The sequence below is a fragment of the Asterias amurensis genome, chromosome 2 (genome assembly GCF_032118995.1).
Source record: "Asterias amurensis chromosome 2, ASM3211899v1".
Lineage (NCBI taxonomy): Eukaryota > Metazoa > Echinodermata > Asteroidea > Forcipulatida > Asteriidae > Asterias > Asterias amurensis.
The window spans coordinates 10,178,642-10,204,278 of record NC_092649.1 but is presented as its reverse complement, the minus strand read 5'-3'; the positions used below and the strand labels follow the sequence as shown (position 1 = coordinate 10,204,278).

At 39.4% G+C, this 25,637-nt stretch overlaps 1 protein-coding gene across 1 annotated transcript; it reads left to right on the top strand.

The window, feature by feature from the left end:
• The first annotated feature begins 572 nt into the window (after window positions 1-572).
• On the top strand, window positions 573-24,677 carry LOC139954413 (mitochondrial-processing peptidase subunit beta-like). The gene is given in 13 exon segments (XM_071954203.1): window positions 573-593; window positions 595-672; window positions 13,224-13,376; window positions 14,446-14,532; window positions 15,048-15,177; window positions 15,761-15,959; window positions 16,313-16,505; window positions 16,650-16,754; window positions 18,044-18,082; window positions 18,435-18,529; window positions 19,400-19,551; window positions 21,951-22,115; window positions 23,183-24,677. Coding segments are annotated over 13 exon segments (1,482 nt in total). The 3' UTR covers window positions 23,248-24,677.
• Window positions 24,678-25,637: the final 960 nt, after the last annotated feature.

Sequence of the window (25,637 nt, the reverse complement as noted above, 5' to 3'; positions counted from 1 at the left end):
AAATATATTATTTTGACTTATTTATGTGCTGCTGATTCACAAAATTCTACTCTTATAATTTAATATTGTTGCGGTACCTACTGCTAAAACATCTCGGTGGTCACTTTTTGTATGACACTGCTCTAGAATTGCAAAGGTCGTGGGCTCGAATCCCACCCAAGTAATATGCCTGTGATTTTGTACACAGAACTCAGGAAAGTACTGAGTTCAGTGCAACACACACAGGTGTATATCAGGATAAAACCAAAATGAATATTCTTATAATGCTTTGTGGAGATTGTCATAAAAGCACAGATGATTTTGTGGTAGACCGCATGCACATTTCATTTTCGAAGTGTACGGTCACCAACTCTAATTAATTTAAACCCGTTTTTAATTAACTTACACCAGTTTTTACAAGCCAAAATAAACCACTTAATTTCCACTTAAAGCCACTGAAATTATTGAAGAGGAATTTCCAATAAAAGGTGTTTTTTTTCCCTGATTATAAATTACTTCAAAGAATTGTACGATGATCTCCAAAGTGAACATGGTGAATGCCTTCCATAAAATAATTCATTCACTGTGACGTCATGATGCATATTCATGAGTTAACCGGTCTCCGTAAAAATGGCGTCGTGGTTGGCGAGAACAGCACCTCTTCTCACACGAATTTCGACATCACCAGCGCTGGTATGTAACCCTTATTTGTATTTTTTTTAAAAGAAATATGGCATGAAACTTTTAGAAAGCTTTTATGTGTATGTTACAACAAGTTTTATGATGTTCTTCACAGTAATTTTCTGTTTGTAAGTTCTACGAAAGTTGAAGCCGAATCGAATGTGTAGTCGATATATATTCTGCCCAGTTTCCGGACATTGGTTGTGCTGGAAAGCGTGTAAAAATATATTATTTTTGCTTGTTTCACGACGAAAACCAACTACCAAGTGTTAACGTTCTCAGTTTTGGTTATTTAATCTGTTATTACTAGCTTAGCTTGTGGTTGGAGTAGGCATTTGGTAGAACTGGTGGGTGGTAGCTTGGCATGCTTGGGTTAAATTGGACGTTGGTAAAACGCGGAACGATTGCGGAACGACGGAATGGCGGAACGCTTTTATATGCGATGTAACAGATTGTATTGCACGTATGTACATACGTACATACATACGTACGTGTATCCATGAAGCATGGAGGTAGAAATATGGAGGTAGCTAGATGGCAAGACGACTGTAGAATTTGTTGCATATATTCCAGTGTATAGAAAGTCTTTGGAATGATACTTTGTACTTACCAGTGCGTTCTTTCATTGGACAACTTGGCATTTCAAGATTATTTTTTAGAAAGGTTCTTCGTGCATGATGACATTATGCATTAACATGGAGCGCTGCTGAACTCCATGGCTGAACTACAACGAGTGTACAACTGTGTGTAATTTGTATGCATGACCCACACGCGCATACTGTGTATGTACATAGGCTTCATCCCCCTATTATGGCTGATTGATGGTGCATTGCGCGAACGAAATATAAAGGGGGGGCATGATAAATGAGCAAAAACACCATCAAGGACGGGGTGCTCCACCAATTGCAATATACCAAAATATTCTTTAAGGACTCCTCTTTCATAATAGCTATCCAAAATAGTGGAGCACCCCGTCAATGAGGTCGAAAAAATTAGTTCTTTTGGCGGAACGTTTTTAAGCCACCATTAACACGTACAGTGCATTGCGCGAACTGAAACAAAATAAGGGGGTACATCGACGGACAAAAACACCATCAAGGACGGGGTGCTCCACCAATTGCAATATCCCAAAATAGTCTTTGAGGACTCCTAATTCATACTAGCTATCCAAAATAGTGGAGCACCCCGTCAATGAGGTCGAAAAAATTAGTTCTTTTGGCGGAACGTTTTTAAGCCACCATTAACACGTACAGTGCATTGCGCGAACTGAAACAAAATAAGGGGGGTACATGGATGAGCAAAAACACCACCAAGGACGGGGTGCTCCACCAATTCCAATATACCAAAATATTCTTTAAGGACTCCTCTTTCATACTAGCTATCCAAAATAGTGGAGCACCCCGTCAATGAGGTCGAAAAATTGAGTTCTTTTGGCGGAACGTTTTAATGCCACCATTAACACGTACAGTGCATAGCGCGAACTGAAACAAAATAAGGGGGGTACATCGACGGGCAAAAACACCATCAAGGACGGGGTGCTCCACCAATTCCAATATACCAAAATATTCTTTAAGGACTCCTCTTTCATACTAGCTATCCAAAATAGTGGAGCACCCCGTCAATGAGGTCGAAAAAATTAGTTCTTTTGGCGGAACGTTTTTAAGCCGCCATTAATACATACAGTGCATTGCGCGAACTGACACAAAATAAGGGGGTACATCGACGGGCAAAAACACCATCAAGGACGGGGTGCTCCACCAATTCCAATATACCAAAATATTCTTTAAGGACTCCTCTTTCATACTAGCTATCCAAAATAGTGGAGCACCCCGTCAATGAGGTCGAAAAAATTAGTTCTTTTGGCGGAACTTTTTTAAGCCGCCATTAATACATACAGTGCATTGCGCGAACTGACACAAAATAAGGGGGTACATCGACGGGCAAAAACACCATCAAGGACGGGGTGCTCCACCAATTCCAATATACCAAAATATTCTTTGAGGACTCCTCTTTCATACTAGCTAACCAAAATAGTGGAGCACCCCGTCAATGAGGTCGAAAAAATTAGTTCTTTTGGCGGAACGTTTTTAATACACCATTAACACGTACAGTGCATAGCGCGAACTGAACGAAATAAGGGGGGTATACGGATGAGCAAAAACACCATCAAGGACGGGGTGCTCCACCAATTCCAATGTACCAAAATATTCTTTGAGGACTCCTCTTTCATACTAGCTAACCAAAATAGTGGAACACCCCGTCAATGAGGTCGAAAAAATTAGTTCTTTTGGCGGAACGTTTTTAATACACCATTAACACGTACAGTGCATAGCGCGAACTGAACGAAATAAGGGGGGTATACGGATGAGCAAAAACACCATCAAGGACGGGGTGCTCCACCAATTCCAATATACCAAAATATTCTTTGAGGACTCCTCTTTCATACTAGCTAACCAAAATAGTGGAGCACCCCGTCAATGAGGTCGAAAAAATGAGTTCTTTTGGCGGAACGTTTTAATGCCACCATTAACACGTACAGTGCATAGCGCGAACTGAAACAAAATAAGGGGGGTACATCGACGGGCAAAAACACCATCAAGGACGGGGTGCTCCACCAATTCCAATATACCAAAATATTCTTTGAGGACTCCTCTTTCATACTAGCTAACCAAAATAGTGGAGCACCCCGTCAATGAGGTCGAAAAAATTTGTTCTTTTGGCGGAACGTTTTTAATACACCATTAACACGTACAGTGCATAGCGCGAACTGAAACAAAATAAGGGGGGTATACGGATGAGCAAAAACACCATCAAGGACGGGGTGCTCCACCAATTCCGATATACCAAAATATTCTTTAAGGACTCCTCTTTCATACTAGCTATCCAAAATAGTGGAGCACCCCGTCAATGAGGTCGAAAAATTGAGTTCTTTTGGCGGAACGTTTTAATGCCACCATTAACACGTACAGTGCATAGCGCGAACTGAAACAAAATAAGGGGGGTACATCGACGGGCAAAAACACCATCAAGGACGGGGTGCTCCACCAATTCCAATATACCAAAATATTCTTTAAGGACTCCTCTTTCATACTAGCTATCCAAAATAGTGGAGCACCCCGTCAATGAGGTCGAAAAAATTAGTTCTTTTGGCGGAACGTTTTAATGCCACCATTAACACGTACAGTGCATTGCGCGAACTGAAACAAAATAAGGGGGGTACATGGATGAGCAAAAACACCATCAAGGACGGGGTGCTCCACCAATTCCAATATACCAAAATATTCTTTGAGGACTCCTTTCTCATACTAGCTATCTAAAATAGTGGAGCACCCCGTCAATGAGGTTGAAAAAATAAGTTTTTTGGTGGAACGTTTTTCAGCCACCATTATTAGCACGGAATGCATTGCGCGAAATTAAACAAAATAAGGGGGTATGGATGAGCAAAAAAAAAACACTTGTAAAAACACTATCGTGGCCGTTGCTCCACTACGAACTTTTTGTTGCAGTGGTTAATTGCCGTTGATCAGGTGTCATTTTGCAGAGTTGTAATTACTGTTGAAGTAGCTAGAACGAATTTTACTATTGCCTTTATTGATTTTGCTAAATTGAATGTACTGTACAACTTCAGTTTATTGAAATTTAAAGGGTGGACACTATTAGTAATTACTCAAAATAATTATCAGCATGAAACCTCACTTGGTAACGAGTAATGGGGAGAGGTTGATAGTTTCAAACATTGGGAGAAACGGCTCCCTCTGAAGTTAAGTAGTTTTCGAGAAAGAAGTAATTTTCCACGAATTTGATTTCGGGACCTCAAGTTTAGAATTTTTAAAATCTCCCGAAATCAAGTTAGCATCTGAAAGGACACAACTTCGTGTGACAAGGGTGTTTTTTCTCTTTCATAGTATCTCGCAATTCCGACGATCAATCGAGCTCAAATTTTCACAGGTTTATTATTTTATGGATATGCTGAGATACACCAAGTGAGAAGACTGGTCTTTGACAATAACCAATAGTGTCCAGTGTCTTTATAAGTGGTTTAAAGTGTACTGTATGATTTTATTCTTTGAAGGAGAAAGTCAGAACAAACCTGATTTGTGACTTTGCTCTTCTTGTGAGTTGTTGCACTTGTTCTTTCACAGTAACCCATTGACGTGTATATTTGATAACCTTGTACCTAAATTCATTCCAACTGTTGTGATATTGGGTATGTTCAGACAGCGTACTAACTTAGACCCGAACCGGTCTAACTTTTACGAGCAGCGGGGGGTGGTCGTAAAAATAAAAACCCATTGCGTTCAGACAGCACAGAGTTAAACCCGATCCGGTTTATCTTCGGTTTTAAGAGGTCAAAGTAGACGCGACCCCGTTGCTCTAACATCCGGTTTTATTCATCAGATTCACGCACCGAGTATGCCGATATACCGAGTGCTCCATGCCCTGGATGATCAGACAGGGCATAATTATTGGATACAAATGGCTCAATCGAACGCGGTAACAGTTTTACCGTTGGGAGGATATGGGCACTTAAAACAAACATGAACACGACTCGAAATTATTTTTTTAAACAAACAAAATATTGATACAAACCGCCGAGAAAACTCACCAAAATATTGTCCATATTCCATGAAACAGAACACGTTTCATTTTTGTGTTTTGTTTTATACCACTGTTTCCGATTTAATAAATACTTTTAGTTTGTACTTCAATCGATTGGAAGTTGCGATCTCTCAAAAGCTGGTGCCGCGATTTTTATTCCAATTCGTTCATAAACACAACTACACACGTGCAAGTTACGACATGTACTTTGCAGTATTTTCCCAACTTCCCAACAACGTGGTGATATTGCTGGCGTAGGGAATTTCCCCTACACACAGCCTCGCGCCCACTGCAGTTCATTCTCCTAGATTGAAAGTACAGCACGCTAGTAACGGTGTCGGCAATAGAAAGGCACATCCACGGGATCGGTGATGATAACTATGGGATATCAGAGAGTGATCACTATGGGATGGCAGCGCTCTACATGTGAGAAGCAATACAAAATATGCTTCTTCGCTGCGCTCGTAGTATACGCATAAAAAACAGTTTCAATTTGTTGTAGGACACTCAACAAAAAAGCTTGGAAAATATAATTTTGTTTCAGAATTTAATAAATCATGGGCGTGGGCCTGTGTTAAACTGCATACACTGATCGAGAGAGTTTCGCCAACTCGGTAAGCGGCAAGAAAGTAATATAAATACTCGGTGCTTTTCAGCATCAGAGGCAACAGAAACCGTATACAAGCACTCCGGGTCCCGGGCGTGTGCATTGAACCACACAATGGGTCGTCCGTTGTGAGTTAAAACCGGATGTCATTCTGTCCACACGCAGTGTTAAAAGATAAACCCGAACCGGTTTAGACTTAGACCGCCTCGCTGGACGGTTTAAGTTTTGGGGTTTAAACCCGATCCGGTCTAACTTTATTTGCGTTCACACGCACAAAAGTTGAACCCGAACCGGTCTAAGTGGACTTAGACCAACTTTAGTACGGCGTGTGAACGACCTCATTGAAATATTATAATAATAGTAACCATCACTGAGAGAAGCGTTTCAAAATTAATTGCTGTCCATTGCGTTTTATTTTATAGCAAACTTGTTTACAACAACCTAGGTAAAAACCTGCGACAGACATGTACTCATTTACACAAGTATGTTAATCCTTTCTTGAGACACGATTGTTATTGCTGTCATGCTATAGTGGTATACAACAAAAGCCAATGATTATGTCAGTACAAAAACCTTTGGATCTACATAAAGTGTGCCAAACATTGTGTTAACTGCCACCCGGCGTCAGCAATACAGAGCCAACTCAACGCAAGAGTGTTGAACGACTTGCACCTGCTGAACATAAATAAGTAACAAAAGTCTATTCAGGCTAGTTTGATTATTATTTCCATTCACTATCTTACTAATTCATAATTATTATATATGTCTCTGAGAACGATCAACAAAAAACATTGTCAAACATTACCTGCTGAATTGTTTATCACGTTAAATAAACCAACTCTTTCATTGTTTGCAACAGTACAATTGAAAGGAACCCCACCATAGATGGGGGAACTGCTTACAGAAGGCCAAAGCAGGTGAATGGCCATTTATACTTTGGATATAGTACTTGCTCACTTTTAGAGCCTCTTTGTTCTGATTGGGATGAAAATGTTTAGTTTGGTAGCGGGCAGGGGACCAAGAAGACTATTATAAGGCCATGTAAAGACAAGAACAGTAAAGATTGCTCATCGCACTACTTCTCTTCTTGCAATGTGTACCATACCTGTACAACTAGGTAAAGTAGTTATGACAAAACAAGATCTCAGTGGCTTAAAGAGCATGGAAACGGTGCCATATATTTTAACAAGCATGCTCGTTTTTGTTTTTTATCAATTCAAACTAAGGAATAACTTCAAAATGCATTTTTATTGTTTTGGGAAAAATTACCATTTTTGAGGCAGAAGTGTCACAACAGGATACAATAAACCAAAGTGTTTCTCCCCAGTAGTCATGCAAACCATAATAATAGCCCAATCAAAACAAAAAAGGGAAATATTCTGAGAACCAATAAAACATTAAAGACAGTACAAACTTTCTTGATGTGCAAGGGGAATTAAAAAATGTGACTTTCAAAAAAGAGGCGCTGTTCACAAAACTGTTATTTTATTTTATGCAATGTCAAGAAATATGATTGGGCCAGGGCCGGGGTGGGGCAAATTATAAGATTTAGGTCATCAACAAGTCCTGATCAATGTTTGGTAATGCACTAAACCTACAAAGTGCTTATAAAAAGCTGCCAGATTGATGGAATTATTGCTTACTTCTTCATGTTATAAATTCAAAATGAAGCAAATATTTCAAAATGCATTTCTCTATGTTTTCGGGGAAAAGGGTCTATTTTTGAGACAGTTCTGTTACATCAGGATACAATTGCCCGAGTTTTTCTTACCAGAAATAAAATGACAAGTTATGGCCCTGATCAAAACCAAAAGGAAACTATTCTGAGACCTCTGAAAAATGGAATTTTGCGGGCAAAAAATATGGTAAAAATGTTGATTTTGCAAGCTCTAAAAACATACTGTAATGCACGTTCTTAAAATAGAACAAGGGTGAAGATTATAGCAATATTTGTTTGTCTCAAGTAAAGCCAAGGATGATACTTTGTAGTGATGTAAAAGGTTTTATGAAATATTTTTGTTTTTTGGTGGGGTGGAGTTGTAAATATTAGCTTAAAAAAACAGTTTTTCATACCCCAAAATCGGCCCAAAGTGGCCTAAACACAAATGAACAGTTACCATGGCAACGTGTTATATTATGATTTGAAATGTTAATGTTGTTTATTTGCACCCCAAGTCCCTACCATCCACAAAGTATAAGAAAAATATTCCTTTTCTTTTACCATGGACACGTATGTCGATATTATGTGAAAAGACCCTTAAAAAGGCATTTTTCATGTTTTGGGGAAAAAAGTCTAGTTTTGAGGCAGTACTGGCCCAACAGGATACAATTGCCCAAGTTTTTGACACCAGATATGGAAAGACCAATGTTGGCCCTAATCACAGACGAAAAGAAAATTTTCTGAGACCCCTGGCAAGTTGACATTTTGGGGTCCAAAAATAGGGTAAAAATGTCGATTTTGCAAGTGCTAAAAACATACTGTAATGCATGATGCAAAAATAGCACAAGGGTGATATTTAAAGCAATAATTTTTTTTCTCAAGGAAGGCCAAGGATGATACTTTGTAGTGATATAAAAGGTTTTTTGAAATAATATTGCGTTTTGGTGGGGTGGAGTTGTAAATATGAGCTAAAAACCAGTTTTTCAGACCCCAAAATCGGCCTAAAATGGCCAAAAAACAAAATGAGCCGTAACCATGGCAACGGGCTATATATAGAATTGAAAATGCAATTTTGTTTACTTGCACCCCAAGGCCCTTCCACCAACAAAGTATAAAAAAAATTCATTTTTTGACCGTGAGCAACTATGTCAACTATTTACCTGAACTGACTCTTAAAAACGTTCCGCCAAAAGAACTCAATTTTTCGACCTCATTGACGGGGTGCTCCACTATTTTGGTTAGCTAGTATGAAAGAGGAGTCCTCAAAGAATATTTTGGTATATTGGAATTGGTGGAGCACCCCGTCCTTGATGGTGTTTTTGCCCGTCGATGTACCCCCTTATTTTGTGTCAGTTCGCGCTATGCACTGTATGTATTAATGGCGGCTTAAAAACGTTCCGCCAAAAGAACTAATTTTTTCGACCTCATTGACGGGGTGCTCCACTATTTTGGATAGCTAGTATGAAAGAGGAGTCCTTAAAGAATATTTTGGTATATTGGAATTGGTGGAGCACCCCGTCCTTGATGGTGTTTTTGCCCGTCGATGTACCCCCTTATTTTGTGTCAGTTCGCGCAATGCACTGTATGTATTAATGGCGGCTTAAAAAAGTTCCGCCAAAAGAACTAATTTTTTCGACCTCATTGACGGGGTGCTCCACTATTTTGGATAGCTAGTATGAAAGAGGAGTCCTTAAAGAATATTTTGGTATATTGGAATTGGTGGAGCACCCCGTCCTTGATGGTGTTTTTGCCCGTCGATGTACCCCCTTATTTTGTGTCAGTTCGCGCAATGCACTGTATGTATTAATGGCGGCTTAAAAACGTTCCGCCAAAAGAACTAATTTTTTCGACCTCATTGACGGGGTGCTCCACTATTTTGGATAGCTAGTATGAAAGAGGAGTCCTTAAAGAATATTTTGGTATATTGGAATTGGTGGAGCACCCCGTCCTTGATGGTGTTTTTGCCCGTCGATGTACCCCCCTTATTTTGTTTCAGTTCGCGCTATGCACTGTACGTGTTAATGGTGGCATTAAAACGTTCCGCCAAAAGAACTCAATTTTTCGACCTCATTGACGGGGTGCTCCACTATTTTGGATAGCTAGTATGAAAGAGGAGTCCTTAAAGAATATTTTGGTATATCGGAATTGGTGGAGCACCCCGTCCTTGATGGTGTTTTTGCTCATCCGTATACCCCCCTTATTTTGTTTCAGTTCGCGCTATGCACTGTACGTGTTAATGGTGTATTAAAAACGTTCCGCCAAAAGAACAAATTTTTTCGACCTCATTGACGGGGTGCTCCACTATTTTGGTTAGCTAGTATGAAAGAGGAGTCCTCAAAGAATATTTTGGTATATTGGAATTGGTGGAGCACCCCGTCCTTGATGGTGTTTTTGCCCGTCGATGTACCCCCCTTATTTTGTTTCAGTTCGCGCTATGCACTGTACGTGTTAATGGTGGCATTAAAACGTTCCGCCAAAAGAACTCATTTTTTCGACCTCATTGACGGGGTGCTCCACTATTTTGGTTAGCTAGTATGAAAGAGGAGTCCTCAAAGAATATTTTGGTATATTGGAATTGGTGGAGCACCCCGTCCTTGATGGTGTTTTTGCTCATCCGTATACCCCCCTTATTTCGTTCAGTTCGCGCTATGCACTGTACGTGTTAATGGTGTATTAAAAACGTTCCGCCAAAAGAACTAATTTTTTCGACCTCATTGACGGGGTGCTCCACTATTTTGGTTAGCTAGTATGAAAGAGGAGTCCTCAAAGAATATTTTGGTACATTGGAATTGGTGGAGCACCCCGTCCTTGATGGTGTTTTTGCTCATCCGTATACCCCCCTTATTTCGTTCAGTTCGCGCTATGCACTGTACGTGTTAATGGTGTATTAAAAACGTTCCGCCAAAAGAACTAATTTTTTCGACCTCATTGACGGGGTGCTCCACTATTTTGGTTAGCTAGTATGAAAGAGGAGTCCTCAAAGAATATTTTGGTATATTGGAATTGGTGGAGCACCCCGTCCTTGATGGTGTTTTTGCCCGTCGATGTACCCCCTTATTTTGTGTCAGTTCGCGCAATGCACTGTATGTATTAATGGCGGCTTAAAAAAGTTCCGCCAAAAGAACTAATTTTTTCGACCTCATTGACGGGGTGCTCCACTATTTTGGATAGCTAGTATGAAAGAGGAGTCCTTAAAGAATATTTTGGTATATTGGAATTGGTGGAGCACCCCGTCCTTGATGGTGTTTTTGCCCGTCGATGTACCCCCTTATTTTGTGTCAGTTCGCGCAATGCACTGTATGTATTAATGGCGGCTTAAAAACGTTCCGCCAAAAGAACTAATTTTTTCGACCTCTCTGACGGGGTGCTCCACTATTTTGGATAGCTAGTATGAAAGAGGAGTCCTTAAAGAATATTTTGGTATATTGGAATTGGTGGAGCACCCCGTCCTTGATGGTGTTTTTGCCCGTCGATGTACCCCCCTTATTTTGTTTCAGTTCGCGCTATGCACTGTACGTGTTAATGGTGGCATTAAAACGTTCCGCCAAAAGAACTCAATTTTTCGACCTCATTGACGGGGTGCTCCACTATTTTGGATAGCTAGTATGAAAGAGGAGTCCTTAAAGAATATTTTGGTATATTGGAATTGGTGGAGCACCCCGTCCTTGGTGGTGTTTTTGCTCATCCATGTACCCCCCTTATTTTGTTTCAGTTCGCGCAATGCACTGTACGTGTTAATGGTGGCTTAAAAACGTTCCGCCAAAAGAACTAATTTTTTCGACCTCATTGACGGGGTGCTCCACTATTTTGGATAGCTAGTATGAATTAGGAGTCCTCAAAGACTATTTTGGGATATTGCAATTGGTGGAGCACCCCGTCCTTGATGGTGTTTTTGTCCGTCGATGTACCCCCTTATTTTGTTTCAGTTCGCGCAATGCACTGTACGTGTTAATGGTGGCTTAAAAACGTTCCGCCAAAAGAACTAATTTTTTCGACCTCATTGACGGGGTGCTCCACTATTTTGGATAGCTATTATGAAAGAGGAGTCCTTAAAGAATATTTTGGTATATTGCAATTGGTGGAGCACCCCGTCCTTGATGGTGTTTTTGCTCATTTATCATGCCCCCCCTTTATATTTCGTTCGCGCAATGCACCATCAATCAGCCATAATAGGGGGATGAAGCCTATGTACATACACAGTATGCGCGTGTGGGTCATGCATACAAATTACACACAGTTGTACACTCGTTGTAGTTCAGCCATGGAGTTCAGCAGCGCTCCATGTTAATGCATAATGTCATCATGCACGAAGAACCTTTCTAAAAAATAATCTTGAAATGCCAAGTTGTCCAATGAAAGAACGCACTGGTAAGTACAAAGTATCATTCCAAAGACTTTCTATACACTGGAATATATGCAACAAATTCTACAGTCGTCTTGCCATCTAGCTACCTCCATATTTCTACCTCCATGCTTCATGGATACACGTACGTATGTATGTACGTATGTACATACGTGCAATACAATCTGTTACATCGCATATAAAAGCGTTCCGCCATTCCGTCGTTCCGCAATCGTTCCGCGTTTTACCAACGTCCGGTTAAATTTGTGTTGCGGTAATTTGGTTGGTCAGAAAAGGTGACAAATTCGAACTCCTCGATCGACCAGGATAAATTTCCGTATGGTGCCACCACTTTTTCACATACTATATTAATTCGTATCGACCGAAAAAGTGGTGGCTATACGGAAACTTTCCCAACAACCATGTCGACCTCTGGAAAACTTTCGGTAACCTGTCGTCGCCAGGATATGCCTATCTCATTTGAGTAAAACAAATAGATAGGGATCACCTTACTCAAGACTTAGTCTCACTCTCAATACTGAATAATACTATTTTATTTCATAACAAATTAAAAAGCGGTGGCAGGATGCAGTGCAGTAAACATTGACTTATTAATGTTAAAATAGCTAAATAAAAAACTAGTAACTTGTTTCTAATACTATAGAGTGTAGAGTACAACTACAGATCATTTGTTGAGACAAGTTGACCGTTCAGACAACTTGAATAATTATTAATGTTCTGATCATCATAACTGTAACTTGTAAGTGTAAAACTAATTCTCACCATTGCTCAATGTTTCTTCCATTTCAGATATTGCCATTTGTAAATATGTTAATTTACTTTTGGGTGTGTGAATGTTTGTTAACTTTATTTTACCTTTAAACCGGCTGTGATAACTACATGTATCAGCAATACATCAGAAAGCTATATTTGTGGCTTGTGAATTATGACAATGTTAAGACCAAGTAACATGGGGCGCTGTACTCCTTTGTCGAAATTTTGACATTCTCGGTCGAACTAGTTCAGCCTAGTTCAACCGAGAATGTCACAACTTTGAATAAAAGAGTACAGCGCCCCAGTTACTGGGTCTAGACAATGTTTAAAATCTGAGTTAATAAAACTTCCTGGGGGTCCGCTTCCTGGGGGTCCGCTTCCTGGGGGGCAAGTAAAATGCACAGTTGCAGCCTATATTAGACAAGAGGGCCATTTTACATAGAAAAACTGAAGTGCAAGTGTAAATGTATATAAGACTATGATTGCTCTTATTGTATCATTTGGATGATGCGTGTGTGGAAAAAATATAATAAAGAACTGACTGCAGACTTTAAAACTCTTACTGACTGCTTTATTTGAAGGCACGTCCAGCCAGTGTGACTGTCTGTCGTAGACATCGTTCCTCACAGGCTGCATATCAGCAAACTCTTGTCAATGTACCAGAAACCAAGACTTCAACATTGAGCAATGGATTCCGTATCGCCTCTGAAGATTCAGGGATTCCTACATGCACAGTAAGTAGGTTTTTGTATACATTGTACACATGACTTCAGAATCTTGTTTCTTCTTCGAGAAAAAAAGATGCCAACTTAAAAAATTCTTTGGAGACTCGGGTAGGCTAGACTGTAACACACTGAGGGACATAAATATGTGGACGGACGGATTAAGACACAAAAAAACAACTCAATTTTGTTCAGGCATGCAACTTTTTCTTTGGATCAGCTGATTTCCTCATATCTTAATCTCAGTTTTACCATTGAAAAAAGAAGAAATTCTATCAAAAATCATTTAAATTTTGCAATTGTTTTGGTGAAGTTACAGTTGCACGCCTGTTTGTTGGGTATGGGTTATGTACTTCAGCCTCTGGCAGGCAGCCTGGAAGGGAAATGAACACCTCGGGATAATCAGCTAAGTGAGAAGAGCTGTGAATTTTCTGGTCATGTACAGGCCTAGAATGTCATCTTTGAAAGAGCAAGGCCGTTGGCATTTTGCAAAAGGGTACTTCAATTGATTCATATTTTATGCTCTGTGAATTTTGTTTAAGGGGACAACAGAGGCTAAGCTGAGGGTAACAGTAGCCACGGACTTGAGCCGTTTTCACACTACTCTATTCCACTGGGTTGCTTATCCCTGGTCTGCCCTGGCAAATGAGCATACCCAGGGAATAGCCACCCTCTGTACTACCAGAAACCTGTGGAATAGAGACACAGTGTGACAGTGTTCCTGTGTAACAATGGGGTGAACAAAAAGACCTGGGACTTCCTTGGCCATGTATTCCAAGAGGATAAGAGATACTGAAAGAGGCTTTTGTGTGATACCAGGCTTCTTGTAAATCAAGGGGTCGATTTCACCAAGAGTTAGGACTCGTGTTATCTCGAGTTAGGACCAGTAACTCGTCTTAACTTAGGATGGATCTTAAGGTCTGCATGCTACAGTCCTAAGATTAGTCTAAAGTTAGGAAGAGTTTTGTGAAATTGACAGCAGGCCTCCACTTTTATTTTTCTCTCTTCTCATGATCATTTACCTGTAGCTGAAAAGATTTTCACTATTGACCAATAATATGATTTGATTTGTTTGTATCAGGTTGGATTATGGATTGATGCAGGGAGCAGATATGAAAATGAGAAAAACAACGGAACAGCACACTTTCTGGAGCACATGGCGTTCAAGGTAAAGTAACATTTACTTATATGTACATTCAATTTGTGCACTTTTTATTTATTTATCTTATTAAAAGTACAACTTGTGCAGATTATTTAAGTGAAGTAAACACATCACCATGATGAGTTTGACGGAAAAAATCATATTCCTGATTTTCGAATAGATTTTCTTTATTATTTGTGAAACCTGAAAAGTGTCTTCCTGCTCATTAAAATACAAAAGCCTAAAAATAAATAATTTAAAAAAATGCAGCAACCACAGAAAAGAAAACAAACAAATAATTGGACTAGAATGTCAAATTAAAAGCAGACAAATGCAACATTATTTGAAGACATCACATATAAACTATATTAGAGCTAGTAAGCCTCAAATGTGAATAAAAGAGGCAATGACTGCAAATGTAGTGCAGATTTAAACATTGATATTAAAATGACACAAATATGAAGAATCTTAAATTGTACTTAAATATAAAATAGTATTATGGCTAATGCAGCATTTGTTTTGTTTTATTTGACTGTAAACAGGGAACAAAGAATCGTTCACAGATGGAGCTAGAGTTGGAGATCGAGAACATGGGAGCTCATCTCAACGCCTATACATCCAGAGAGCAGACTGTGTACTATGCCAAGAGCTTCTCAAATGATCTACCCAAAGGTAGGTTTCATATTATTATGTGACTTGTTTACAAGACACAAAATAATATTGATTTGACGTTTCAACTCTTAACAGAGCCTTACAACAACACACACAATAATCTGTTACGTAAGGGTAGCGGAAGCAGTCAAGTGGGAATACATTAATAATAATGATAATATCGAAGTCTTATATAGCACACGTATCTACCAAACAATGTATTCAAGGAACTGAGTATATACAAACTTTCAGAAAGATATGTTATTGCCGTGATGAATTCTGAGACCCTATTATTTAGCACCTTCCAAGGATTAACAAGGTGCTATGGCGCATACAGCAGCCACACCATGTCACCTACATTCATTTCACCTATGCAGAATTGAGTCAAATCCACATCACCCCGAACCAATCAAAAACACAGAAAAGGAAACCTAATGTCACTGCATGTTTTCTCCAATGAACTCATTGTATCTACTGAAATCAGTGGTTCTGTAAAACCAGTACCTGTCTTGATCCTCACGGATAAAGACAAGAGACCAGTCTAGTCCCAATGGAGCTTTGAAGGTTTCACTGAGTGGGTTTCTGGTATTTTCTTTGTCTACAGCTGTTGAGATTTTGTCCGACATTGTCCAGAATAGCACCCTTGGAGAGGCAGAGATTGAGAGGGAACGAGGGGTGATCCTAAGAGAGATGCAGGAGGTGGAGACCAACCTCCAAGAAGTTATCTTTGATCATCTTCACGCTACGGCGTACCAAGGCACGGCTCTTGGCAGGACCATCCTAGGACCTACTGAGAACATCAAGTAAGATATTGATGACAAATAAAAACAAAAATAATAGACAGAGTGCATTGTGAATCACAAATTCCACAATGCATTTAACAATAGTGTACATTTTGTTTACTTAAGCATAATTTGTTACTCTGCAATTTGTTTGAAATAATTTTACTGTTATGAACATGTTCGACAAAGCAAATTTCTGTTTTTATACAAAAAACAATTAAATTGATTTCTACATTATTAACAAATAATGACACTACCTTTAAAATAATCAAAATCACATTTTAAAGAGTTAAGCAAGTATTTATTGATATCATATTTAAAATCCCATATGCTTTGACAGATGATTTTATTGTACGTATTTGATTCTCCTTCAGGTCAATCAACCGTAACGACCTTGTTGAGTACATCTCAACCCATTACAAGGGACCCCGAATCGTCTTGGCCGCAGCTGGTGGTATTGATCATGACCAACTGGTTGGTTTGGCCGAGAAGCATTTCGGCAAACTGGGTACTGACTACGAGAATGAAATCCCAGTCTTACCACCGTGTCGATTCACCGGCAGTGATGTAAGTTGTGTTAGTCTAATAGATGGAAGAAAACAAAAGTTATTGATAGCACTTAAAGACTAACTAGTATTAGAAAAACTGCATGACCTTTCGTAGCAACAACTCTTTCATCACATCACTAAGTAACGATGCTATCTTCCATAGATCCGTGTTCGAGATGATGGTATGCCCTTGGCTCACATTGCCATTGCAGTAGAAGGTGTAGGTTGGGCTCATCCAGATAACATCCCCCTTATGGTCGCCAACACGGTGAGTATCCATCTGTTATAATTATTTCCCACGCTTGAGGCGGAGTCGATCTGCTATTGTTTTGCGATTGATAAATTTATTGTTCTTTATTATTATTGTATTATATTGTATTTATCTGATCTGTTATGATCATCTCAACAGTCATTGCTATCAACTATTATAACACCCCTTGCAAGTATTCTGCCTGCTCATTGGTTTAGAGTGCGTCACATGACATGTCTTAGTTTTGCTAGATGACGGCCGTCGGTTTGCCATGCGCTAGTCCGAAGACTAGCACATGGCGCCGTGCGCTAGTCCGACAGACTAGCGCATGGCATGCAGTACCCAGACATCCGTTGCGTGTACGAGTATGATAAATTAATAGTCTGTAACCATTTCGGATTGCATAACACTACATGCAACACGTTAAGTAAAAGTGTTTGCAATCTGTACTCGCGTCGTCCGTGGATTGTAGCATTCAGGTCTGTAACTTAATAATAATAGTACAGTATTTAGAAATGTTTGGGGTGTTATAAAACAAATATTGACTGCTTTTACTCGTGCAATGGTTAAAAACTATGACTCCCTCGGTGATCCCCGGAGTGTTCTATTTTCCCGCTCTGGGGATCACCTCGGGAGTCATAGTTTTAACCATAGCACTCAAAGCAGTCAATATTTGTAGCCTAGAGCTTCTTCCATTTTTATAGCCACAGATCATTTTCATATGCCGCACTGTTTCTTTGGAATAGTCTTCCTGGGCATATTCGCCAGGCTAGTTCTTTACAATGTTTTAAGTCTCTGTTTGAAGCTGCTTATTTGTAATCTGATTATTTGTAATCGATCAATCTCTCATGGTATATTTTATTGCTCTCTTGATGCGCTTAGAGGCTTTATTATTTTTATTATTATTATTGTTATTATAACAGGACTTGGTGCTTACCGTCTCTTTTGATTAGTTTTCTAGTCAGCCCTGCAATTGACTAGCCTTGCAGCCTTCATCAACTTTGACAGTGTCTTGAGATTTTTGTGTTAAAACACATCTTTTTTAAAGAGGTTGGGTGCTTATGTATAACTAGCTAGCCGGACTACCTACTAGACAAGTTCGTTCAAACAGAAATTTTGAATTAATGGTTAGTTTGCATTGTTTCAAGCATAGAATTTATGGTAGTGTGAAATTACATTTCTTTTTGTACCAAGTTTTTGTTGCAAGTATACAGACAGACAGACTTTTGCACTGTTCATCACAGAAGTCAAAGGCACTTATTATATGTACATTGATTAACTAATTCTCACCCCTGTTTATATTGCAGTTGATTGGAAGCTGGGATCGTTCTTTCGGTGGTGGTGCTGTAAGTACTCAATTATTATTGTCCTTCGGATGAGACGTAAAGCTGTTGGTCTCTGGTGTCTATGTAAAGCGTGTAAACTAAAAGTAGTTAAACTTATTGCTAAGAGAAGGGTTTTGCTGCAGTGTTTCTGTTAGTGGCTTCTGAAGACCCCACAGCACCTTGTAAACAAGGTGGTATGTAAATGGGTCTCAAACCCAAAGACTTCAATGACCTTTCTGGAGACAAATAATGATAAGCACTCTGAGACGCTCATAGACAAAGCACTCTTAAAAACTAATTATTGTTACACAAATAACTTAATTAACTGAGGCATTTTTAATAAACTTGTCTATGTTTTCGAACGATTTCACAGAATGTAGCCAGCAGACTAGCGCAGGCTTCATATGAGGGTAATTTGTGTCACTCCTTCCAGTCCTTTAACACTTGCTACACAGACACCGGACTCTGGTAAGTGGAATCTATAGTTTGAGAAAGACCTGCCCCCGATTTCACGAAGTTGCGACCGGTTACACGTCGTAAGTTGCGATGGGTATTAGGTCTGCGACGCATCGCAAATCCTACGATGCGTCGCTACTTGCGATGAGTTTCGTGAAATCGGGGGCAGGTTATGGTCAAGTTTAAGGCAATTGCCCCTTTTTGTAATTAAACCACAAGTCATTTTAGTTATTCAGCTGTTTTGCAATCAATAATTCTATTTTCTGTTAGTAAATTTGGATAACATGTTTTCTCTGGTTTTCCTACAAAGTAACAAGGACACCGTTTGTTAACAATTACAGGTACTGCAGTAATACTGTACACATGTGATCTGGTACAGCAAAAAACTGTTCTGGTACTTTCCTATAAATATCAAACCCTTCCTCATTTAGCCATGTGACAATGGGTATCAACTGCATTACTGACACAAACCCTGAGGAAGCTGTTAACTCAGATTCAGATGTTTTATATTGATTTCTAGTATGGGGGAGTTGCAGACAAAGTAATTTCACAGGATGCTTAATACATTACCATCCTTTTAACAAGTTAACTTTCAAATAGAAATAACATCTTTTCGGGTCAATAGCAAAGTATAAGCCTTTAAAGAGGTCTTCTGTAATAATAATGTTGAACATTTTTAGGGCATCATGTCTGTCAATGATGATACTCGTGACGCCAGAAGAAAACAAGAACTCTGCTTTATACGCAAAGACAACCAAAGTTTTGAAAGCTATGGTTTCTGAAATAGATATGGTTAGATATCGTTTTAAAGTGAGAAGAAGTATCTAAGTTGAAATGGGACACTGCTCCAAAGAGATTACTAGTTTGTCTTTAATATTACAGGGGTCTCTACATGGTCTGCGATGGTCTGTCCATTGAGGATATGCTATACCATGCCCAGTCAGAATGGATGTATCTGTGTACCAGTGTGACTGAAAGTGAAGTTACCCGCGCTAAGAATCTACTCAAGACTAACATGTTGCTACAACTAGATGGTAAGACTTGTTGCTCTCAAAGTAATTCAACATTTATAATATAATAAAACAAACAACAAAGGAGCAATCATGAGTTGAATAGGTGAGTTTTCAATCTAGTTTTGAACGTGTTGACAGTTGGGGAATTGCGGATGATGATGGGAAGATTGTTCCAAAGTTAAGGGGCACAAACGGAAAAGGCTTGTCCTCTTGTAGCGAGTATTGGAACGGGGACCAGGAGCTAGTTGTAAGTGTGCTGTGGATGATGAACGGAGATGTACTGAGGAAGTTTAAAGGGTTGGGTGTGATAAGTTGACAACACTTGTGGGTTTTATTTTTTACATGAAAAATGTAATTAAGTCAAGGGGGGGGGGGGAACTAGCTTAGTCTAGGGTGACATGGCCGAGTGGTTTAGAGCATCGAATTCAAATTGTGGTGGTTAAGTCATCAATGTGTGTGTGTTCAGGTCCCGTCCATGACACTTGTGTCGTTGAGCAAGGTGCTTTACTATAATCTTCACCCAGGGGTATAAATGGGTACATGCGAGGGTAGAGGTTGAAATTCTGTATGACAAAACTCTTTTCTATATCTCAAATTTGATGCTCTAAACCACTCGACCATGACTAAACTAAATTCCCCCCTCATTTATAATTAAATTTGTTAACTACCAAACAAAAAAACACAATTGTTGAACTACTTGTGTGCAGTGCACTACGTCTAACGTCCGTCGATATATCGAAAATACTCAAAAACTCGATATTTTTTTGACATCGAAATCGCCGATGTCACTTTTATAATCATATCGTAATATCGGATTTTCGATATATCGAAAATAATTTCGATGTTTTGAAAATTTCGATGTTCCTAAATGATATCGAAAATACCAAAAGAGTGTCCGATTATTTAAAAGAAATCTGTGTTTGAGTATTAGAAAAGCCGTCGTCGTTATGTAGTTTCATCATTTTGAGTTGCCCTATTAAATAAAATACGTTTTACAACCAAGTATGTCTGCTTGTTCTTTGTGTTTTCGCCATCAGCCGCCGGCCCGCCGCAGAAGTTCACGACCCCGCGGCGAGCGCTCGGTAAAACCTCAAAAGAAACCGCCGCTGCTGCCCCATCGGCTGTTTAAGATGCAACTTCCCATTGCGCATGTGATCAAAATCAATGCGTATTCACCCCGCAAAAACTTCCCCAAATCAACAAGACAAAACAAAACAAGGAAGAAAACAATCTTACGTTATACAGTAAAATAATCTTTCTAACAATCCAAGGTATCGTAATGGCGTCATTTTGGTCAAATAAAGCCTACACGTTGTGTTGTTTTCGGTAAACAAGCTAACATTTCCGAGGAACTTTATGCTTCGCAGCACAGACCACGCTGTCGGCGGCTATTGCGTGCGTACCAGCGAAGACTATGCTTTTGTACGGTTTAAGCGTGCACACCAGCGTGTATGGTTATTGCAATTCGGGGGGAAAACCCGTTTGCCCAAGCATGCACAGACACGTGCAGTCTTTGGTCAAGGCGGTAACGCGTGATGCACTGCGTTATTTCGACAATAGAGGGCGTTCTAGCATTCAATGTTTCTTGCCTTTGTTATAGAATGCAAAGTAAAAAGACTACGAGCCTTTATTGGAGACTATGTGACTGCATGCTGCGTGCGTTGTATATTGTGATTGCGGAGTGGTAGGTCTGTGTTTTGCGGGACTTTCTAGTGATTTTTGTTTCGATGATTATCTCAACCATTTTCAACCGTAAAGGTAGTCCGGGCGCCCGTCGGACAACTTGATTGACACTTCTACGTCAATGCATCGGCAACTGACACCTTAATGTCGGCGAGTCACGCAACTCACAAAGGCTCTGTGTCATTTTGAGACGGCCAATCATGGCCAATCACGAATCGAGAATTGTGGTGAGCGTTCACCAAATGGCCAAGCCAGCGGTAGCGGCGATCATACTTTGTTGTAAAACCAGAAATAATCGGGGCGGGACTACGCAATTTGAAATTGTTTGAACTACAAACAAGTTCGGGGGATCAGACAAAAACAGGTTGAAATGTAACCCTATTAAACTGTCAGTCTACGGTATATATCTTTCTACCTCCATGAGTATACCAAGTGCTGTTTTTAGGCTTCCATCTTGCGCGCGGGAAATACTCGATATATCGAGTATACTCGATATTAAATTTTCGATATATCGGTTATGGGAAAAAACCGACATCGACGGACGTTAACTACGTCTCGAACCACCTGGCTGTGATATGCTAAATTGTATGTGGAAATCCATTTGTTTCTTCTTTTTCTTTTTCTTTTTTTCATTGATTGTAAAGTACAAACCCATACTCTGACTGCTCCTATAACTTGTAGACCCCCCTCTACTTTATTAAATAAAAATCCCTTTTTTTCCTTGATTGTATGCGTAGGTTCTACCCCGATCTGTGAGGATGTTGGGCGTCAGGCCTTGTGCTATAATCGTCGTATCCCATTACCAGAGTTAGACGCACGCATCGACGCAGTCAATGCCAAGGTCATCAGAGATGTCTGCTCCCGTCATATCTACGATAAGTGCCCAGCAGTGGCAGGAATCGGTGAGTCTTACTTTACACTATTACTGTGACGCCACTCTATTGATAAAAGTGTAGATTATGTTTACGAATCTGCCCTTAACTGTAGATTCATTAAGAATCTACACACAACTGATTCTTTACAAATCTATGCTTAACTGCAGATTTGTTACAAACTAAAGTGATAGGATTTGGGGCATGGTGAGGTATCAATGTATATTTAGTTTGCGGTCTTCTTACTGGGTAGATTATGTTCTTTTGAGAACTTGCTTTATATTCTACTACCACAGAGTTAATGTTACTTTGTTATTGTGATTTAATAACTCATTTGAAGGGTCTACACACCATTGATCATTTCTGGAATCTTTTTTTTGTAGCATTAGAGAGCTTCCACAAGTCTAAGGTCTACACAGCAGGCATAACATTTTTCCTATTTTAGTTTGATTTCCGATTTATTTGCCCTTGGAAAAATCTTAAAAACTGTGATTAAATAGTCTGAAAAGCCTACACCATACGTACATGCACATATGTAGGTCATCCCTTGTAACTCAATGAAATTTCCCTACAACAAACTATCATGCCTGTATGAAGGGATACAGATATGTCAACACCTTGTGTTTTCACAGGATGCATAACCCCCCGCATGCATTTTTTGCTCGAATGTAAATAACAGATACAACTATATATTTACAATCGCATCATAATATTCACTGTAATTAAGTGAACTTTTATTTATCAGGCAATGCAGAATTTACACGTTTACCATAATATGAACATATGCAATTTGACTCCCAAAAGTGCAACTGGCAGTAGCCACATGGGGTCAACAACACTGTGTAGAGTTATCAGATTCATATGGGGCATGGTGAACCCCCCCCCCCCCCCCCTCCAAATTTGGCTTCATTCGGTACTTGGATGCTCACAAATTCTTTAGAAGTGTTGTTGTTTGGGGCGGGGGTACTTCTGAAAATATTGTTTTAAACTAGGGGCACATTGGTGGTTGGTTTACCCTCTGCCCAATGTATGGCAAAGTGTATTTCATGAATTGCGTTTTTTTAATATTTTGACATTGTTTGTTTACTAACCAACAGGTCCAATTGAGCAGCTTCCGGACTACAACAGAATCAGAGGAAGCATGTACTGGATGAGATTGTAACGACACAGATACGATACTCTAATGCACTCAATCGTAATATCCTTATTAGGCCCATGCCGCTCGAGGCAATTTACAGGCAACCAGTTCCAGGCAATATCCAAGAAGGAAATTCACTCACATTTTGGTTTTCTGAGTATTTTGTACAGCTGGAGACACAGTCTATTGTGTGGCAGAAGAGTTCCTGTATGTGCAGTGCGGTGGGTTGCCTCCAATTGCCTGAAAAAATGTTCTGTTGGACATGGCCTTTTGGCCCATTTCACATGGGGCAATTTACAGGCAACCAGTTCCAGGCAATCTCCAAGAGGTAAAGGCATGTACATCCGAATGTTCACATAGATATTGATTGAGAAGTTACTCATGTGTTACCGAAGTGGTTCTGTAGCATTCACTGCAGTTGGTTGCCTCCAAGTTGCCTGTTAAAGTTGCCTCGTGCGACAAGGCCCTGTTACGTGTACAGTACAGGGCAGCTGTTTAGGGCCAAGTTTCATAGAGTCGCTTAAGCAGAAAATACTGCTTAACAAGTATCTGCTAAGCAAAAATGAGCAAGATCAAAGATACAAAGTGTACATGTGACATGATAGTTTGTCTGGTAACCTTATTCTTGAAGTAAATTTTGTTGTGTTAAGCTACTTTTTGTGCTTAAGCAGCTCTATGAAACGGGCCCCAGAATACTGTCCAGTTTAGTTGTGTTCTTGGTTTGCTCAATAATTTGTGGAAAAGATTTTTATTTATAAAGAAATTATAAAAGACTCGTCTACAAATGAAAGAATGTCCAGTCTACATAATCTTTTTTGTGGGACAATATTACTTCATTGTTTTTTGATGTGATTTGAGTAAACTTGACTACAACCAGATCGAAAACTGATTGTAATTCTACCCGGACGTTCAGATATGATTTTGTTTTAAATTTTAGATTATTGCAACTGCAGATGTCCCTTTGAAAACTCTGAAAGTGGTCAGACATTGAAATTATATCAAATTGAATTGCTGGGAGGAGTAACTGTTAATAACAATATTTTTGCCTTTGAATGGTTTATCTGCACACTACTAGTACAGAGTGCTCGGCAACACCTTCATATATTGTCTCATCAGTTCAACAGCATCATATTTCAATTGTGCAATGATGTATCTCGCACTAAATGCTGAAAATGCTCTGTGCGAAAACATTGTATCTCAGCGCCTGTTGGTTTTGTGTGTACATGCCGGTTAATGGATGAGATATAATATTTCAACACTTTCAAACTAGTGTGTAATTTGAAAGGAATTTAAGGAGATTTAGCCTGGTTGCTCTGACACTGCGTTCAAGCCTTCTTATGAAACTTGAAACTCTTAGTAATGTATTGAATTTAAAAAAGCTATGTATGAAAGTTCAGACTCCTTAAAAATATTGAATAAATACCTTTTTCAATGTGAAGTTAAACGGAAGAAAATGGAAGAAATTGGTTTATTTCTAAGTTATATAGCATGAGTTCTTTTCCACCTTGCCTGGAATTGGCCATTACCACATGCATCAAAGTCATAATGGCATGTTATGAACTGGCTGAAGGAGTCACAAATGGTTCTGAAATTCCCATAGTGGCCACAAATGGCTTGTTCTAAAATGGCTGTAGTGGCCGCAAGTTTTTCTGAAATGGCTGTAGTGGCTACAAGTTTTTCTGAAACACTATAGTAGCCATAAAATGGCTTGTTCTAAAATGGCCGCAAGGGGGTTCTGAAATGGCCATAGTGGTGAAAATGTTGTGCAGTATGCAGAAAATGGTAATCGCAAGCGCAAAATTCACCAGTAAGCAGGGCCATGAAATTGGGCCTAGACACTACTGGGAAATGGTTAAAGGGCACTGAAAGGAATGACAAATGAGCATGAAACATCAACCTTCAGATCAATCCTTAAAGGCAGTGGACACTGTTGGTAATTACTCAAAACAATTGATAGCATACAAAACTTACTTGATACTGAGCAAAGGAGAGTTGTTGATAGTTGTTGAAGTAGTTTTCCACTAAATCGTTTGAATATCATTTTGAGACCTCAGAATTAGAATTTGAGGTTCCGAAATCAGGCATCATAAAGCACACAACTTCGTCTGACAAGGGTTTTTTTTCTTCCACTATTATCTTGGAACTTTGACAGCAAATTGAGTTCAAATTTGCACAGGTTTGTTTTTTATGCATATGTTGGGATACACCATACCAAGTGAGAAGACAGGTCTTTGACAATTACCAAAGGTGTTCAGTGTCTTTACAGCCCTCATTTAGATATGTTATTTGAAAACTCTTATGCAGAATCTGAATAAATTTCAAATTTTGGGAGATAGATATTGATGTCTTTTTCCATATTGACATTACTTCAAAGTGAAATGATTCTCAAAATCTTTATGCTGTTGAAAGCTGTT